Source organism: Elephantulus edwardii, unplaced genomic scaffold, assembly GCF_000299155.1.
Source record: "Elephantulus edwardii isolate Elephantulus edwardi_28Jun2011 unplaced genomic scaffold, EleEdw1.0 scaffold00127, whole genome shotgun sequence".
NCBI classification, from domain to species: domain Eukaryota; kingdom Metazoa; phylum Chordata; class Mammalia; order Macroscelidea; family Macroscelididae; genus Elephantulus; species Elephantulus edwardii.
Window position 1 is genome coordinate 2,503,428 of NW_006399877.1, and position 20,418 is coordinate 2,523,845.

At 54.7% G+C, this 20,418-nt stretch overlaps 1 protein-coding gene across 1 annotated transcript in view; it reads right to left on the minus strand.

Annotated features, from left to right (window-relative positions):
* Positions 1–4,391: 4,391 nt before the first annotated feature.
* The window catches only part of LOC102866915 (receptor activity-modifying protein 1-like), a 33,019-nt gene continuing 16,992 nt past the window's right edge, over positions 4,392–20,418 (minus strand). Inside the window, exon 3 of the mRNA XM_006893512.1 lies at positions 4,392–4,647. Within this exon, the coding sequence (XP_006893574.1) occupies positions 4,392–4,647 (256 nt within the window). The remainder of the gene's footprint in view (positions 4,648–20,418) is intronic.

Consider the following 20,418-nt stretch of genomic DNA (forward strand, 5'->3'; position numbering starts at 1 on the left):
TCAGAGTACTGAAATGAGCAATGATGCCAGTCTGGAGACTAAGGTGCGTCTGATACAGGCCATGGTCTTTGCAATTACGTGCTATGCATCAGAAAGCTGGACAATTAGGTATGATAAAAGGAGAATTGATGCTTTTGAGCTGTGATGATGGAGAAGAGTACTGAATATACCATAGACTGCTAGGAGAACAAAAAGGTTCATCCTAGAGACGGTGAAACCAGGCTGCTCCTTGGAGGCAAGGATTCTGAAGCTTCGTCTGACTGACTCTGGACATGTTATAAGGAGGGACCAGTCCATGGAGAGGGACATCATGCTTGGGAGGGTGGAGGGACAGTGCGGGAGAGGAAGACCCTTGATGAGATTGATTGACTGAGTGACTGGCGTAATGGGAGTAGGTGTGGCAGAGATGGTGAGGTTGGCTCAGGACAGAGCAGGGTTCAGAGCTGTTGTACACAGGGTCGCTGTGAGTCACAGGCAACTCAACAGCACATAACAGCAACAACATGAACAGAGATCTGAGCCCTGTGCTCTCCTGTGCCAATCTCACCATCTCTGACACTTGAGCCCACTGCTGTAGGCCTTGTCAGTCCTCCTGGTTGAAGGTCTTCCTCTCCATTGCTGTCCCTCCACCTCCCCAAGCATGATGTCTCTCTCCAAGGAATAGCCTCTCCTAGCAACACTCCCAAAGTATGTGTGATGAAGCTTTGTCACTTCCGCCTCAGGAGCACTCCGGCTGCACTTTGTCCATACCTATCTGTCCTTTCAGTAGGCATGGGACTGTGGGAAGCCGAACATAAAATTTAGTATTAATAATAACCAAATGCTGTATCAAGATATGAAGGAGGCTTAATACAAGCTAGAATTCACCCTGTGGCACTAAGGAATTCCTTAAGAGTCAACACTGTCCTTAGTTTGTCTTTACTGAATCCCTCCCTGAGTTAAGCATAAAGTAAACAACAGAATGGAACTTGGCCTTATCTGCAAAAGACTTCCCCATGATCCCTTGTTTTTGTTTGTACTCCCTTATGATTTTCCTTTGTTTACCTTCCTGATGATTCTCAGTAAATCCTCAGAGAGGCACGGCTTGAGGCCTTCAGCCATGGGAACTGCTGCCCCCTGGTTTTTAGGCGCTCTGTTCTATCTCTTTCTTAGTAGTCTGTCTCATTATTAATAATTATAAAATACTTTACCCTCTGTCTGCAACATGGGACAGTCTTGGGAAGGGCTGTATTAATCAGCTGTTCTGGAGCCTGGCAATCCACCTGGGAAACCAGCCACCATTGAGTGCCTTCTTTTCCAATGACACTCGACTCTTCCAAGCACGATGTCCTCCTCCAGGGACTGGCCGTTCCTGACAACGGGCTCAAATGTGAGGAGGAGTCTGACCACTGTCACCTTGAAGGAGCGTTCTGGCTGCACCGCGGAGCGCAGGTCCGCAGCGTGGTTCTACTCTGACATCATGGCCCACATGAGTTGAGATCAACATTGAAGCAGCGAGCGTTTGGTTTGAGGGCTGACTCTACACTGGGAAGCCATCCTTGGCATCCAGGGGCCTCTGTGACTGGGGGATGGTGTCCCCCTAGCTGTGATGTGGCAGCAGAAGCTGGACCTTCCTGCACATTCTTCTCTCGCTGAGAAGGACCCACAGAATGTGTATACAAGCCTGCACACACATTCACCAGGACGGAGGTCATCCTGAGTTCCTGTTTGGTCATGTGTTTGTTCCAATTAGCCTGCCGTATGAGAAACATTCCCCACATGCTTAACTCCATGCAACATCTTTCCTCCATCATCTGGATTTCATCTAATTGAACAGCTCTGGGATCCCAGTACTGTTTCCACTCATCTGCATCTATCAAGACCTCAGCCAAAGTGCGTGCCACTCAAGTCCTGTTGTGTGTGTGTCACTGATCATGGCCTTGGGATCAGTCTCTCAAAGTGGAGTCACAGTGGGAGGAAACAGTTCTGGGCCTGGGGTGCATATTTCTAGAAGGTTCTCCAGAAGACTGTCCTGGTTTTATTTATGAATAAGGGGCATACTGCACCCTTTGAGTGCTCAGGGCTGCTCTTCCAGGGGCAATGCCACACCCTCTCAGGCTCCTGGTGCCTTCCTGGTGGTCGCTCCATCCACCTGGCACCCAGCCTGCTGCTGACCTGACGAGTGGCAGACCTGCGTTCCTTTGAAGACAAACTGGTCCTGAATTCTCCTTGGCTTCCAGGAAACTATGCAGAACTGCATCAGAACACACAGGGAGCTCTGGCAGCTTAGTGGTAAAGAGTTGTTCTGCCAGCCCAAAGGCACAGCGTTCAAATCCATCAGCTGCTCCGTGGGAGAGCTGGGCAATCTCCTCCCATGCAACTTGCTGCCTCTGAACACCTGCTGGGCGGTCAGCTATGCTCTGGTCCAACCTGACGGCACACAGCAACGACAACATGCACCACACCACCCACATCCCAAATGGTCAAGTGGCTCCCCTCAGGACGAGTCCCCTCTTTCTTGCCTTGTTCTGGGTTGTTTTTTTTTACAAGGAGCTCTGGTGGTGCAGTGGTTAAGCTCTCAGCTGTTATCCAAAAGGCCAGCTGTTCAGACCCTCCTGCTCCTCTGGGGAAAAGCGATGTGGCATCTGCGGGAGTAAAGATCAGAGCCCTGGAACCCAGGGCCGGTTCTACGTCGTCCCCAGGGCAGAGTCGGATGAAGGGATGCCACGGGTCTGCCTTTCCGCCCAGTTTTCTCTGTTCATAGCACCCGTTGGGAGAAGGGGCCATTTCTCCAGCACGCGCACACATTAAGGCCAGTCCACCGTGGTTGGTGACGGGTGCACGGTGGTCGGTGACGACCCATCGTGGTCGGTGACGACCCATCGTGGTCGGTGATGGTGCGCCGATTCTCACTCATGGTGCCCGTGGGGTGCAGGCACAGCTAGCTGTGCGTCACAGGGTTCTCAAGGCCATGCCCTTGGGGAAGAAGACCAGCAGACCAATCTCCCCAAGGTGCCCTGGCTGGTTTTGAACAATCGTTCTTGTAGTAGTTAAGCACTTAATGTTTGTACCACCTGGGGCCCCTCCCTTCTCCAACAAGCCCAGGAGGTTCGTCAGGCTCTGTCGACAGGCCCCACTCCGACTGTTCAAGAAGCCCAGCCTGGGAGCGAGGCCTGCATTCCCAGCAGGACCGGTCCTCCCGGCACCACAGCGGGAGGCAGCACAGTGGGAGGAGCTGTGAATTCACGCTGTAAACCAGGACTAACTAGTATTTTCTGGAACACAGCAAACCAGAGCATGGCGGGGACAGCCTGAGCGTTTCCAAGGCTGTAAATCTTTATGGAAGTTCACTGCCTCATCGTCCCCCTGAGGGTTCGAACCACTGACCCTTAGATAAGCAGCAGAATGCTGTGGCAACAGACAGGTGGTAGTTTATAACTAGCTGGCCCGTGGGCTCTGCACCTAGGCCCTTGCCCGGGTAAACCCTGGAGATGGAGGGAGCGGAGCAGGGAGAGCCCAGGGGTTCCTGTCCTCCTGACCCACACTGGTGCCTGGAGGCTGGGGCGTGAGTGGGGGTCTGCGGGGAGCACGGAGCAGCTGGGGATCCGCGTGCAGAGTCCGCGCGTCCGGGGCGGGGCCTCCTTGGAGAGAGGTCCCGGCCTGACCACAGCTGTGCGCATGCATGAGCGCATCCCTGCGCGGGGTCCTCTCTGTGTGGGGGCGGTGCCATCAGAACCCCGGGACCCCGCACGTCACCCCGTGGGGCCCAGCCCGCGTCTCCCACCGGGTCCCCCAGCCTCCTGCTCCCCAGGGCCGAGCCCCCGCGGGGACCCCAGGTCGGACCCCGCACGACCCTGCCGGCTTCCGCGCCGTCCTGGGGACCCGGGACCCCGGGAGCTGCCCGCGGGGAGACCGCCAGGCCTTTCTTCCTCCTCTGTCTCCATCAGGAAGCTCTGTTCAAAGCAGCTCCGCATCAGAGCCGCGCACAGGGCTCCGCGGGTGGGTGGGCACTGCGCATGCGGGCACCTAGCCGGGACTCGAACCCGGGTGTCCGCCGGGGAACCACTGCCCGCACGGGAGGTGGAGACGCGGAAAGGAGGACGCTCGGCACGTGGGGGCTTATTGTTTAATCACAAAGTGTCACCACGAACATCTCAGCGGAAGCGGTGGAACCGTCAGAGCAGCGGGGAGCGGGGCTCCATGACGGGAGAAGCAGAGCGAGGGACCCACCTAACCCAGCAGAGGTGTCCCGCCACCTCCCAGCTTAGGGTCTCAAGGTCAGTGCGTAAACTAGGGGCCTAAGATGCCGCAGCTCTCCGGGTCTGCAGGCAGAGGGATCAAGGATTGTCTCCTCTGTGGTCAGCAGGCACCCGGGCTGGGGGGGGGGGTCACGTGGGGGAAACCCCGACCACCTACACAATGCCTTCCTTGGGCTGGCTCTGCCAGACCACCAGCATGGTCACACCCAAGGTCAACAGGACGGGCACCACGAGGAAAGGGCAGAGCACGCTGTTGGGGGGATCACTTAGGGCACGTCCGGTCGCAGGGCAGGTCCTGAAGTACTGCTGGTGGACAGCCACAAAGAAGCGGTCCACCTCGGCGTTTGGCCAGAAACAGTTCAGACTGCTGGCCACTTGTCTGGTGCACTGGGTGAGAGCTTCATAACTCCTGCAGATGGAAAGGAAGGGTCAGTCGCTGGAAATGGCTGAGCTCAGGAGGGTTCCTCCGAAAGTCTCACCAGATGCGCTCCTGTGGAGGTGAGAGTGCTGGGAGGCGCCTGGGGAGCTCTCCGGGGTCCTGCCTATGGCCAGACCCTGGAAGCACGGCTGAGGCCGAGGGGCATCCCTGCCACCCTGGGCCACAAGCTGGGGTTCCACACACAGGGAAGATGAGGAAGGGCCTGGAGGCACCTCCAGAGGTCAGTTCCCAGGGGCCGGCCCTTCACAGCCTCCCATCCTCCCAACCCCTTCCTCTGTCACCCTTAGCCTGGAATTCTCATCCTGGATTGTCTATGAGGAGCCTTGGTGGTGCAGTGGTTAAGTCTTTAGCTGTTAAAAATGAGTAGTTCGAATTCACCAGCCACTGTGTGAGGGCAGGACGAGCATTCTACCCTGTAAAGACCTGCTGCTTTAGAAACTTCATAGTTCGAGGCCAAGTGACAAGAGATCCGCACTGATTCCCATTCCAGAAAAGGGTGTTCCAGCCGAGTGTGGAAATTATTGACTAATATCACATGCAAGCAGAGTCTGCTGAAGATTACCCCAAAACAACTGGAATAGTACATTGGCAGAGAACTACTAGAAATAAAAAGCTAGATTTAGAAGAGGTTAGGTCACTAGGAACATCATTGGCAATGTCAGGTGACACTGGCAGAAAGCAGAGAGTACCAGAGGAATATGTCTGTGTTTTATTGGCTATTTTAAGGCATTTGACTGTGTAGACCACAACAAATTGTGGCTAACCTTGAGAAGAATGGGAATCCCAGAACACTTGATTGTGGTTATGGGAAACCTGTACTTGGACCAGGAGGCAGGCATCAGAACAGAGTAATGAAACACTGCATGGTTCAAAATCAGGAAAGGAGTGTAGATGGAGAAGAGATTGAGATTGTTAACAATTTCCGTTTGCTTGGGTTCACAATCAACACTCTTGGCACCAGAAGTCAGAAAATCAAAAGATGAATTGCACTGGGGAAAAATCTGTTGTCACGGACCTCTCCAGAGTGCTGAAGAGCAACTATGTAAGTGTAGAGACTAAGGTGAGCCTATTTCAGGCCAAGGTCTTCACAACTGCTTCCTGTGTATCAGAAAGCTGAACAATGACAAAGGATGACAGAAGAATTAATGCCTTTGAGTTGTGGTCCTTGAGAAAGTATTGAACATGGACTGCCAAGAGAACAAACAGGTCTGACCTGAAGAGGGTGAAACCAGGCTGCTCCTTGGAGGCAAGGATTTTGAAATTCATCTCACATACTTTAGGCATGTTGCTAGGAGGGACCAGTCCTTGGAGGACATCACACTCAGACTGGTGGAGGGTCTGACAGGAGAGGAAAATCCCAGATGTGATGAACCGACACAGTCACAGCGGTAATGGGGGTAGGTGTGGCAGAGACAGTGAGACAGGCTCAGAGTCGGGCGGGTTTCAGAGCTCCTGTACACAGGGTCAGGATGTTAACTTCGAGTCAACTCGAAGGCACATAACAACAACAACAACAACAACCAGTTGGAGCCAACCTGATAGCAGCATGTTAGTTTTGTTTTTTAAAAATTCTTGACTCCAAGGAGCACTGGTGACACTGTGGTTAGGGCACTCTGTGGCTGAACGGTGTGGCGTTCTCCCCAGGAGAAAGGGAGGCAGTGTGCTCCTGCAAGGGTGACAGACCCCACCATCTACGGGGCAGCTCTCGTCTGGCCTGCAGGGCTGCTCGGAGTTGGAACCCACTGAACAGCACTGGGCTTCTCCCCCAAAACCAGCCACTACCGAGGAGACGCTGCCAGCTCACAGGGCAGACCGTCCCCACAGGGTCTCCCAGGCTGTACTCCTTCTGGAAAGGTGCCCCATCTGTCACCCTTCCAGGAGCGGTGGGATAGAGGGTTCAAACCGCCCACCTGTTGGTTTGCCGTTCACAGCCGATCTCTGGCTGGTCCACACGGTGGATACAGTGGACTGCTGGAAACTGCCCTGCAATCCCAAAGGCAGACAGCTGTAATCCGCAATCCACCAGCTGCTCTGCGGGAGCCCAACGGGCTCTCCTCCTGTGTGACTCACCTCTCTGAAAACCCCTGAAGTGTCGCTTCTGCCTCAACGGCAACAACAACTAGAAGTCTGGAGGTTTGAATTCACCCAGAGCCACCCTGCCACTAAGCCCTAGGGCTCGACTTGTGAACACCACAGAGCACACACCAGTCCCGTTCTGCGCTACGTGCCCAGGGCCCGCTCTACAGCGACTCCCATGGGATCCCGTTCTGTGCCACACGCCCAGGGCGGCTCCACCACGATGCCCATGGGGTCCCATTCTGCGCCATGCACCCAGGGCCAGCTCCATGACGGCGCCCGCGGGATCCCATTCTACCATGACGTACACGGGGTCTGCAATCTGCCGCGATTTACATGGGGTCTTGTTCTGCCGCAGTGCGCTAGCAATGCACGCAGGATCCCCATTCTCCCGCGATGCACACAGGGTCCCAGTTCTACCGCAGTGCATGGGGTCCCTGTTTTCCGATGACGCACACAGGGTCCTGTTCTGCTGTGATGCGCCCGAGTCTGGTTCTGCAGCAGTGTGTGTGGTGTTTCGTGACGCATGCGGGACCCCAGTTCTAACTGGACAGGTGGCTTTTTCCAAGGTCCTGGTCTACTGTGGCACAGGCGGAGTCACCATTGTGCCCGCGCCATAGACAGGATCAGTGTTCTGTCACACGGAGGGTCCCCTGGATTTGGGATCTGCTTTGGGGCTACTGACATTAGGACTCATCAGGTGACAACTGACCCCAAGCAATGTCTCCTTGACCCTATGGCCTGGGAAACAGATCTCTCCAGAAGGCGATGTTGCCACCTCTGGGCCGGCCGGCCGGAACAGGAAGACGGCTCAGACCCAGGAAGCTGAGACATGGAGCCGACGCTGAGGCTATGCGTGTGGGACCTCCTGGAACAGGGCCCTGTCTCCTGAAATGTCCTTCCAGTCGGTCATCGCCTACACCCAAAAATAACCACACTGTGGTCACTGCCCACTGCAGGCTCCGTTTGCACAGAAGTGACAGCTGAACCTTTGGAGAAGCAGTGAGCTGCCTGGAGCAATGCTCTAAAGACAGACCACTCCTCGAGGGTGCAGACAGCTTTCTGGTCATGAAGTCTGAGGGCCCAAAATAAGCTAAAACATTTTGTCTTCACCAAACTCCACTCTTTACAGTTCTTCTGTAACTGAAGAATTACCTTAATTTGGCTAGAACTTTCTATTTTGGGTTCCTAAGCAAACCCTGCATGGAATGTTCATAACACTCTGTTGGGCTTTTCAACAGAACTGGGGTCCCAAGTCAAGATTTAGAGCACTGTGAATCACCATGATTTACTTCCGGTTGACAAGATAGGGCCCCACTGCTGTGCACAGGGACTCACAGGTGGGGTGTTCACAGAGGCAGAAGGTCAAGCTGAGGGTCGAGGGCACGAGTGCATTAACACAGCTGCAGCACAGGGCTGGACGCAGCAATGCGGAGGATGGTGCAAGGCTTGGCGGTGCTCATGCTGCTGACCAGAGGCTACAGTGAGGCAGAATGAACTCGCCTGGAGCCACAGCCCTAACCTGGGACTTGTGGCTTCCAAAGCTGTGAGCAGATAAATTTGTCAAACCATCTTCTTGTGGTACTTCGGTTCCAGCAACACTGGGAAGCTCAGGCATGAGTTTTCAGAGGCCAGAACTTGTTCTGTACCATTGAGTCCATGAATGACTCCTAGCATCCTTGATCTTCTGCAGCAAGTCCTTCAGTCCTCCTCAGTTTTGGTGAAGAAGATAGTGTCATCTGCATAATGCTGGTTGTTGATGAGGCTTTCTCCAATCCTGATGCCACATTCTTCAAAACGGCCAGAACATGGGACTAGGTTTGAGAGAGGTTTTTGTCGGACCCCCAGCACCTTTAGACCTCTGATACCTACAGGCCTGGCTGGGAGCTCATTCCCATGGCCATCCTTGGTACCATGCTCCCTCTACCTGTGGCCATACCTCTCTGAGCCTGCAGTCTCTTTCGGAACCTCACTTTCCCCTCTAAAGCCTCACCATGCCTCCAACATCTCTCAGAGCCTCCTCTCTTCTCCTTCTGCCCTGATGTGCCGAGTATGAAGGAGAAATTGTAGGAACCCCCTAGGACTGTGGTGCTTCGTGACTGTCGGGCTCCCAGCCAGCCATGCTGGGCTGGGGACCCCCCCCAAGATGATGTCATGTGGAAGGAGCATGGAAGCAAAGCAGAAGGGTGGGGCCAGCGGCCCTCCTAGTTGGGTGCAGGGACCAGGCAAGAAGAATTTCTAGGGTAGAATTAGGGAGTCTCAGAGCCCCAACTTTCTGAGGTAGACAGGGGTGGGCCTGGCAGTGAGGATGTTCATGGAAAGATACAGTGCAGAGACCCGTGGTAGGTGGAGAGGCAAAGATGCCGGCTCCAGGAACCCCTCCCCAGCGGGACCCCCCCCGCCGGGACCCCTCCCCTCCGGAACCCCTCTCCAACGGGACCCCTCCCCGCCAGACCCTCCCTAGTGTTTCCTTGGTCCAGAGCTCTCAGCACCACTCAGGGAAGACTAGCCACCAGAGGGCGCGCCTTCCCCAGAGCCCCCATCTACCTCCTTCCTCCTTTGGGGTTTCCTGTGCCCCTCCCCTTGCAATCAGATCCAGTTGGGGGGACCTCTCTGTGACACCTCCCTCACCCCTTCCTCATATAACACCTGTGACCTGCTCCCCTCACCATCTGCAGGGTGGCTGGTCCACAGCTCCACTACCCTTGGGCCTGAGTGCTCAGAGAAGGCTCTAGGCCCAGCCACCCACACCCCCAGGGCCTGCCACCTGGCTCAGGCGTGGGCGGAAGTCCTGGCCGGTTATTACGACTCATATTTCTAACACCATCTTGAGCTTGCCAGCCCTGGGAGAGGGCCAGCCCTTACTTGGAGCTCCCTCCAGCCCCCACTGGCCCTCCCTGGTCTGGGGAGTCCTGCACTCAGGCTGCCCTGCAGCACCACTTCCCTGGCCCAGCCTCACTGTACCTCTCCAGGGTGCCCTGTCCACTGTCATCCACTCTGTCCTGTACCTCTGCAGCCCCCTGCACAGAGCCCCCCCTTAACTACGGCTCTTCCTGCCCAATGCTGTGTCCTTACCACAGTCAAGGATGAACGGTTTTCGTCTAGAAGATAGGGTGGAACCCGGACCTGCCAGGTGCCCAGATGACACTGGAGTTCCTGCGGCTTGGTCCACACCATCACAGAAGTGAGCCACACGAGGCTTGACCTCCCCGAGCAGAGGGGCTACACTGACACTTGTCACGGTGGAGTCACGTGGTGAGAATGCAAGGGCCCCGATGTGACACCGACACAGTGTGAGCAGGTGCTGTTGGAAGTGATGCCGACAGACTTGCTGGGCACAGGGGTCACTGGCCCCCAACCTGTAGGAACGCAGCCTCTGCCAAGCACACTGAGTCGGGATGCGGGGCACTCCAGCCCCTCCGAGGGCGGCCACCTCCTCTCCTCCCACACTGCGGCTGACCTCGGGGTTAACACCTACTGCTTTAGCCAGAGTGCCTCCCCGGGACACCTTAAAACCCGAAGCAGCACAGTTGATGCTGACCCCTGCCACCTTCAGTGGGGCTCCAAGGCTGTGAAGCTTCGTGGGAGCAGACTGCCTCGTAGGGCTCCCTTAGAGCAGCTGCTGGGTCCGAACTGCTGACCTTTCAGTCCCCAGCCTAACACATAACACATTGTGTCACCAGGGCTCCTTCTCAGTCGGGTTTATTTCATGAATGGTTTAAGCTGGTTCCTATGATATCATATTTCAGGATGCTGAAGAAAATTGTATGCTCATTGCAATTGTGAGTAAAATAAAACCAAAGCCCTGGTAAACCAGGAAGAAGCTTCACTTAAAGTGATAAGGATTCTGGTCTCAGACCCACAGCAAGCACCTCCTTTCTCACCGGAACGCTGGGAGCGCTGGCCTGGAACCCGGGGTCTGGTTTTCAGCTGCCCGAGCCTCTTTGTCCCTGCAGTTCTTGAGAGGTTTCCTCAGAGGTCAGGGCAGAAGTTTCCAGAGCAGGGAGGCTGGCTGCTCATGGCACCGCTTCCCGGGGCCCCAGGGAGCCCACAGCGGCCTGGCTTCCTGAGGCCAGATGGGTGAGTGAGCGGGCCCAGCCATGGCTCAGACACCAGATGGAGGTGGCGGGTGGCGGTGAACCGTGGGGAACACAGCTATCTGCTTCACTTCCTGTCAGTGTCTCCATTCACAGCTGCCCAGTCCTGCACGGCGAACGGTGGAAACCTGAAATCTTAGTGCTCCTTCATGATGGGTGCACAGAAGGGGCTCTGGGGGTGCAGCAGGTTAAGTGCTGGGCTGTTAACCAAAGGTCAGCAGTTGGAATCCGCTAGCCACACTGGAGGTAGCCTGGGCTCATGGAGGCCTACCCCTGCAAACTTGAAGGAGTAAGAATTCACTCAGCAGCAGAGGTTTCCCGGTACGCATAATAAACACTACCCCTGAGTTCTCTCCAGCTCATGCCCCCCAGCCCCACCCTGCCCCGCCAGGCCTCCCAGCAGGGAGTCTTTGCAGGAACAGACCGCCTCATCTCTCCTGCACAGAACAGCTCAGGTAGCAGGCCAGCGCTTAGCCTCCTGTGCCACCAGGGCTCTTTACAGATAGAAAGTCTGGTGAGCGGATCGACTGAAAACAGAATCTGCTGCCATGGCCCGGGAAATGCCGGGGAGGCTGCGGGGACCCGAACCGGCCATAGGACTCAGGTCATCTGACTGGCCAGCACTCTGGTGGCCTGGGGCTTCCAGCAGGAGTGAGGACAGCCATTATCTGATCAAGCCCTCCCTCCGCCAGTCAGGCCTAGGAAAAGCCCAGAGGGGGGCTGTGACAAGTGGCCAGCACCCAGGATGCTGGTGGACACAGGCCCTGGAGGGATTCACAGAAGACCCTGATTTGGACTTCCAGCCTCTTCAGAGTCCCCACCTGTGGTGTTTTTCCGGCAGCGGTGGCCGACGCAGACACAAGCACCCTCCCTGAGATCACTTCTTCCCCTTCTGTGTCCCCTTAATTGTTGAACAGGACCTTGGACACTGTCAGATGCTGCTGAGCTGGCTGACTTGGGGTGACCCTGTGTGCTGCCAACCCAAGTGTGTCCTGCCACACCCCCACCTCTCAGCGGAGTTTGGGGGTAACTGTCATGCCACACCCCCACCTCTCAGCACAGCACTGTTCAGGGGTGACCGTCCAGTCCTGCCACACCCCCACACCTCACTGAGGGGCTTCCTCATTCTGCTGGCTTTACGAGCATGATGTCCTTCCCCAGGCCAGGTCCTCCTGACGACATGACATCTCCTGAGTAAACCCCATAGCACAGGAGGCCACCCCTGTGAGAGGAATTGTGGGCTCAGGGAACGCCTTGCCAGGTCTCCACTCCATACCCTGAACCATGAACAACAATGAATGACAGGAAACGCTGAGCCAGCCAGATGGAAACCTCCCTTTTCACCCAAGTCAGTGCCTCGCCTACAGCTGATGCTGAAGACAGTCCGTCCCCTCCCAGGCGCAGGCGGAGCTGTGAGGCTGGGAGGATCTACTGCTCCAGCTGTGACTAAAACTCAGGAGCAAGGGGCTCAGGCGGTGGTCCAGGCACTCGGAGGATGAGGAGGGGCCAGCATCCACAGGGCATGAGGGAGAAGCAGTCCCTGGCCAGTGCCCACAGCCATGCAGTCCACTGCCCGCAGGCCAAGAGTGGAAGCCAGGCTGAGCTCATCTCGCTCTGCACTCTTGGGACTTGAGAAGACAGTCACCAGACCAGCCCTGAGTGACCTCAGCCTGCCACTGCCCCCACCTCTTCACTGACTCTGGGGCCTTCAGCTGGTCTTTAGCCACACTCCTTTTGCAGTCCCAGATACCCTGAAGGGAAAGCCCGCAATGAGTTTGGGTCACACTGTATATTCGGGAGTGACCACTCACGTGGACTCCCTGGGAGGGGCCAGAGTTTCTGAGCTTCACTCCCAGCTAAATGGCTGCAGTCCACCCAGAGGAGACTAGGGAGAAAGGGATGGCAACCTACTTTCAAAAATAAGCCCCTGAGAGTGAGCCAGACCACATGGGGCACCAGGAATCAGTGTCAACTCAGCCACAGCCAGGTGTAGACGTCCCCCGGTGGCCCCAGTGACTGCTCAGCTCCTGCCAGGTCACTGCTTTTAAGTCCACTCAGAGGTGCCTGGGAAGAAAGGCCTGGTGACCTGAAACCCCAGGAGAGCACAGACGGGTCTATGCTGACACAGGTGGGGTCACCGTGAGCCGGAATCCATCAGGAGCACACAGGAACCAACAAGGGCTGGAACTGTTCTGGCCAGACTGGAAACAGAGGGAGCTGGGAGCTGAGCTAGCCCAAACCCTCTGGGGTTCAAATGCACCAGCGGATCCCCCCGTGTGATTTCCAGCCTCGGAACTGCTGCCAGGCCCCTGGGAGCAGCCCTGGCTCTCGTGGTGAGCTTAAACCTTCCAGGAAGCAGACAGATGCCTCTTTTTCCCACAGAGTGGCAGGTGGGTCTGAAACATAAGGTGGGTTTTTCAGTGTTCAAATCAATGGCTGTATTACTTCTTTCTCCAGGGGAGACCCTTCCTAAGCTTTGAGAGGTCCCCACACCCTTGCTGTGTGGGCCTGGACCACAGAGCAGGCCCCTGACCCTGGGCCCACCCCTAGTCCCCCCAAGGACCCCATATGTCACTGATCCCGCAGGAAAAGGTTCCATTTCCAGGTCCTGCACTTCTCCCCTCCTCTCTGAGGGTGGGGAAGGCCCCTCCCACATGGTAACCTGCCAGTCAGGCTAGGGGCTTGGGGGGAGACCACTGGGGTAGTACCGAGGCCCCTCCCAGGCACACATGCCATTTACCCAAAGACTCTGGGGGAGGCACACCCTCTTTGGGGGGGCAACGACATCAAGGACCACACAGGTAGAATCAGGCTCAAGGGCACCATATATATTTAGCTACTCCAAGCACTTCAAAGATGTCTGACATCATACACTTGGGCGCTGAGAACTATTGTTGTCCATCTGCAAGGCCAGCTGGGTGCAGCCTGGCACAGGCGAGGGGAGAGGCGTGGCCTCAGGCTGGAAGCGACCCCTCCACCAGCTGGATAGTGGTGCTCTGGGTGAGGGGCTCATGGGTGCAACCTGTGTGTGGAGTGGCCCGGGGCCCATCACTTGCCCCTCAGACTTCCCACCCTTGTCCTGCCTGCAGCCCTTGGGAGGTCTGAGCTGCCAGTCTCCTACCTGGGACACTGTGTTCTCCCCTCAGTCACCTGCCTTGCCTTCCTGGGAAGCAACCCGAGTATCCTCTGGGCTAGCTCTGACCTCTACACACCCTTCCCTGCTGGACAGTGGGGTCTAGAGGGCAGGCAGCCTGCTCATCCCTGCTGTGTCCCCTGCCTCGTGACCACCACAGTGGGAGAGGCAGACCACAGGGCTGAGCCAAAGGATGAAAGAATGAATGCCACAGGAGAGTAGGGCCGGCCTGGGTGGGATGGGACAGGTCTGTGCCCTGGATGCCCACATGGAGAGAGGGGCTCTGAGATGTGGGATTCCTGTCTGGGTACGGGATCTGTAGCGGGTCCTGACCCTCAGATTGTGGCCCCCTGGGGGTGCGGAGGTTAAGGGGCTGGTGGGCATGGAGTACTCCAGCGTGACTATGAAGAGGCCTGGGACAGTCTGTGCCTTGGGCTGGACGTGCTCTGAATTTTAAAGGCAGCTCAGCCTGTGGGCACAGTCCCAGGAGCCTGGTCATTCCCAAGGCCAGTCATGATGGGCACGTGCCTCCATGGGGGCTGTCTGAGGGGAGCTTGCCTGGCAGCTCTGCAGTGTCCCCAGGGCAGAGCTGGCCGCATATTAGGCCGGAGAGGGCAGGAGAAACTGCTTCTTCCACCTGCCCCCTACCCCAGGAGTGAGAGCAAGGGTAGATTGGGGGTGAGGGGTCAGGACCCTTCCTACTTCACACTGACTGGGGAGTCTCAGGGGATCCCCAGAGCTCATGGGCTTCCTCATGGCCAGCAGGGATTCTGGAGTTCCAAGGCTAAGAGGACACATCTAGGAGGGTGGGGAGTGGCCTGTCCCAAGTGTCCAGCAGCCGGTCAAACCTGCTGCTGTCTCATCAAATCCAGCCCATATTGGACTATAGGACAAAGAACTGGCCACAATTTTTCCAAGGCCAGAATCATTCTGGAGACAGAATGCCCCATTTTTTATACAGCTGCTAGTGGATTTGAACCACTGAGCTGTCAATTACCATCTGAGTGCTAAACCAATGCACCACCTACACCACTACTAGAGTCAGCTCAGAGCCACAGCAAAGGCCCTGTCACTGAGAGCCCAGGAACACAGCACTGGCCAGCATGAGAGGTTGCTGTGAGTCGGCTCAGTCATCACGGTCACACACAGAAGACACGCGGCTCTCCATGCTGCTGGCCAGAGGGCATGAGTGGACGCTCCCTGAGAGGTGTGCTCACCAGTGTGCAGTGTGTCCAGCGACACTGAGGACCCCTTGACCAGCATCCACCCTGGGGGACAGTGCTCCACAGTGATGCTGAGGTTCCCCTGACCATTGTCCACTCTGGGGAACAGCACCCTATGGCATAATGCTGAGGGGTCCTTTGACCGACATCCACCCTCGGGGAGCAGGACCCCATGGTGATACTGAGGCACCCCCTGACCACTGTCCATCCTCAGGAGTGCAACCCCATGGCAGTGACACTGAGGCATGGACTGATGGCCAGCCTGGAGCGCAGGACCTCAGGGTGACACTTCCTGACTGATGTCCACTTTGGGAAGTGGGACCCCCACGGTGATGCTAAGGCTCTCCGTGACTGACATCAGGTTGGGGAGCAGGACCCTGCGGTGGTGCTCAGTGCCCTGACAGATGTCCAGTCAGGCCAGTAGGACAATCACCCTCATTTCCTGCCCCTCCCCCCGAATTCTCAAGCGGTTTTGGGAATTGGTTGCATAAATCAAACAGCTGTTTTCTGGGAGACAGTTTATGTTTGCTGGAGCATCTGATGGTCTGTAGGCCATGTTTCCACGGGCTGATGGTGACCTCAGGGTCAGAGAGCGACATCCCGAGGGCACACCAGCCTTCCTCTCAGATTGGGGTCTGGCTTTGTGACAAAGTTGGGAGAAAGGAGGCTGAGGGGGAGGATCTGGACCCTGATGATACAGGAGCTCCTGGGTGGTACGCCCAGGTAAGTTCTTGCTGTTTCCTGAAAGATTGGTAGTTCTAGGCCACCTGGAAGTCCCTTGGAAGGGCCTGGTGGTCACTTTTGAGAAAGTAGTCCTTGCCAGGCCTGAGGAGGTAGCTGTACCCTGACATGCATGGGCACCCCAAGTCCAGTGGGTACCCTGAGTTCAGAAGGCACGCTGAGTCCAGTGGGCGCCCTGAGTCCAAATTGACTCTGTGGCAACTCTTTTTTTCCTAATATGAAATTGCCCATCCTTCTCCTGCAGAGCAGTGGGTGGCCTCAAACCGTCAGACCATGTGACTCTGGGATTACAGCTTCTTGCCACTAGGCCACCAAAGAGCCTACATATCTCTCAGAAAACTTCCTCAGTGGGTTTTCCGCGACTGGAACCTGATGAGAGGGGGTGCCCATCCTCCTCCTGTGCCGCAGCTGAGGGATTAGAGCTTCTAGCGAGGTGCTACCTGTATTTTAGCAACACAACTGCCTGCAGACTACACGCTCAGTGCTCCCGAGACAGACAGAGACAGAGCTCTGCTCTCTTGGTTTTGCTTCTCTGTAGAGAACGCAGCCTGTCACAGATGCTGAATCCTGGAGACCCCAAGGGAACCACTGAACCTGAGGGGTGGGTGTTTAGACCCCACCTGAGATAGGAGCAGAGGGCACTCCAGCACGCTCCACCCTAAAGGAGTCCCCGTCAGAACACACTCTCGTCCAACAGATACAGAACACTGCAAGCAGAAATGGGGAAGGGTGGGTTGGAAAAAACAAACCAACAAAGAAACCATCACTCAAAACCACTTCCGCAACCTCTGGTCACACAGGGCCAGGCAGGGCCAGTGGGACACACCACCTATAGGACTGGAGAGGAGGAGGCCACGCACTGTGGAATCGTTACACCACCGAGCCATCAAGCACGTGCCAAAGCATCAGAAAGTGCCTGAGAGGTTTCTTTGGGGAACATTTTAATCACATACTTGTTTCTGGGTTCTGCCTAAAATGCTTGTCTGAATTGAAGAGATACTTGTAATAGGGAATGTTGACATCAGAAATAACAGGATATGCTTGGATCAACAATCTACCCAAAAAGATAATAAAAGTCCCACCAGAATAGGTTACTACTAATAAAGCCAGTGCCACAAAGACAAATAACCCCATTGCAAAACAGGCAAAGGACTTCAGAGCTTCTCTCAAGAAAACATATACAGATGATCTAAAAGCACACGGAAAGATGTTTGAGGTTAGTCATTAAGGAAATACAAATCAAAACTCCTGTGAGCCACATCACAGCCAACCCACTGCACCTCATCCAGTCGATTGTGACTCGTGGTGACCTCAGAAGAGCATCAAATGTCCCCCAGGTTTACAAGATGAAGTGTTTACAGAGCAGATGGCCCCATCTTTCTCCTTAGGACCTGCGATGGACCTTTAACTCCAGTCCTGGGGTTCGCAATACAGCTTGTTCACCTGTGCTCGCTTGCATCCCTGTCTCTTGGAGATGTCTAGTGGGAGGCAGTTAAGCAGTGTGCCGTACCTCACCTGAGAGCAGTGTGTCTGGCTACACACCTAGAACAATGTGGGGAGTCCCCACTGGTCTGTCAGGACATCAGTTCAACTCAGCCAACGGCAGTAGAGTCAGAACAGACCCATAGCTGGAGCTGTAACTCACGGGCGGTGATTACTCAGGTCTCCGTGGAGCCATGGGTGGATTCGAACCACCAGAGAGGCACAGAGTTTGGTTTAGCTGTGCAACTCCCAATGACTGAGCCAGAGTTCCCTGCCAAGATGTTAACCTTCTAACTGTTGTTAAGTGCCATCGAGTCGTAGACAACTCATAGCGACTCCATGAATGAAAGACCTGAACACTTGCATAACTTTCATCGTTTCTCCAAGTTCATAGAGTTTCTAGAGGCAAGCTATTTCAGAAGTGGATGCCACTCCTGCTTCCAAGCTTGTTTTAATCAAGGAGCTCCACCAAACACTGCCCACCATGGGTAACCGTTCTCACATTTGATACATCAGTGTCACAGTGTTCAGCTTCATAGCCACCACGAGTTACCTCTGTACAGCAAGTGGACACACCAAGCCTATATGACCTAGAAGAATGTTTCAATTAAAACAATTAAAAACAGGCCTGAGTGCGCTACAGGATTTTAAAGTCACACCGTTGAGCAGGCCTCGGCCTTTGCCCCCAGTCAGAACAGTAACACACAAATGGACCCCAGAAACTTCCCTTGCCTGACTGCCACCAAGGTGAGACCACCACCGTGACATCAACCAGCCAGCCAACTTCCAGAGTGGAGGGAGACGTCAAAGGCCACCATTCTAACTAGAAACATTAAAATGTACAAGTGTTGACAAAGTGGAAAAATGGGGACTTCGTGTAAGGATGGTGAGAATATGAGATGGTACAGCCATTATGGAAAAGGGTCTGCTGATCACCCAACAGTCACAGTCAGAATCACCCAGCAAGTGGCCCCTATTCCACTCCACTGTCTATGTACATACAATGTCTATGTACATACAATACCTATGTATATACAATGTCTATGTATATATACAAGAGCCTCAAAGCAGGGCCTTAATCAGATACATTGTATACCAAGGTTCACAGCAGCACTATGTGGAAACAATCGGAGTGTCTCCCACAGAGGACCGGATAAAGCACAGTTAGATACACAGTGAGACATGGTCCTGGTACACAGAGCTGACCTCTGACACCCGCCACAACACGCATTCCCCAACTCCCGTCCTGAAGTCGCTTTGGTTTTGACACCAAGACCCTCTGCAGGGTTTCCTAGGCTGGAAATGGGTATGGGAAAAGCTGGCAGATTTGAACCACAGACCTTGTGGTGAGCGGAGCACATGGAATGACCCCCGGCCAGGCCTACTACAGCGGGGACAGAACTCGAAAGCTTCATGTTGTTGTGTACCATCAAGTCGACTGTGATTCCACGAACGAGAGATTAGAACCTGGCCCTGTCGGCCACTGTCCTTGTGATCTCACACACGCTTGAGCCCTGTTACGGTCACAGGGTCAGCACACTGCAGCTGAGTCCATTCTGACCCCTCACGACCCTACAGGTGCGGACAGAACAGCCCCCAGGGTTTCCGAAGCTATGAGTCTGTACAGAAGCAGACAGTCCCATTGCTCTTCCTGGGAGCAAAGAGCAGAGTCGAACCACCGAACTTTCAGTAAATTACTCAATGCTTAACCTATGCACCACCAGGGCCTTTCTACGTGAACTAAACCCACCATAAAAGGGCACAGGTACGATCTCATTTATATGAGGAATCCAGAAACAGTAAACACATGGAGACTGTACTGGGTCATAGAGGCCACTGACACGCATGCTTTAAAATGGTTAACACGGCAAAGCTTTTATCATAATTTTTTTTTTACCTCAAGAAAAAGAAAAGAAAATCTCATTTGGAAATCAAGAATGATTTACAGGTAACTTATGTGGTTAATCGAATGGTGGCTTGAATCCACCAGCCACTGCAGAGAAGGATGGGTGTCTCCTCCTGCAACCCTGACAGTTTCTGAACCCTCTGAAGGGCGGCACCGACCCAGCACTGATGGGACGCGGTGGTTGGGTGGAAATCAAGTCGTGGGACGACTACAAACACGCACAGCATTAAAATGGAACCCAACGTGGGGAAGCAAACGGAGTCAGTAGGGCTAAGGCCAGGGTGACCCCCCCCTCCCCAGGCAGGGGCGAGAAGTGAGAGAGGAGCAGGGAGGAGGCTGGAGTGAGAGTTTGACACAGGGTAAGAAATAAACAGGAGTGGGAGCATCTGCATGTCTCATGTCTCAGGGCTGGGCCAGCGAACCAGCTCCACAGCAGAAAAGCCTCAAAGGACCAAAGGCCACCCAGCAGGGCTCCAAACCACAGAAAAGAGAGAAGTGAGGCAGAGAGAGAAAATAAGGAAGAAGAAGGGGAAATAAGGAAGAAGGGGAAACACCCCAACAAAACAAGTTGTCCAGAACAAATAAGGCAGAGACGCGGGATCCCCTTCCCCAAGGGCACGTCCATTCATTCATGGGAACTTTGGTTGCTTCCGTCTCTTTGCTATTGTGAATAACGCAGCAACAAACATGGGTGTGGCTACATCTGTTTAGGTAGAAGCTCTGGTTTCTTTGGGGTATATTCCTAGTGGTGGAATGGCTGGGTCAAAAGGTATTTCTATTCCCAAGTTTCTGAGAAAGCGCCAGAGCACCTTCCTTAGTGGACAGAAAAACTGGTATATCCACACAATGGAGACTGTGCAGCACTGAAAAACAAGGAACTAATTAACTATTACACAACATGGGTGACCCTGGAGGACATTACGCTGAGTGAAGCATCTCAGTAACAAAAGGATAAATACTGAATAACACTACTGTTATAAAACAGGACTGACATGGGGGTTGGGGAAAACTGAGAAAAGAGGGAGTAAATAATTTACACTGCACTTGTTATGCATCAGAGAGTTGGACAATGACCAAGGAGGA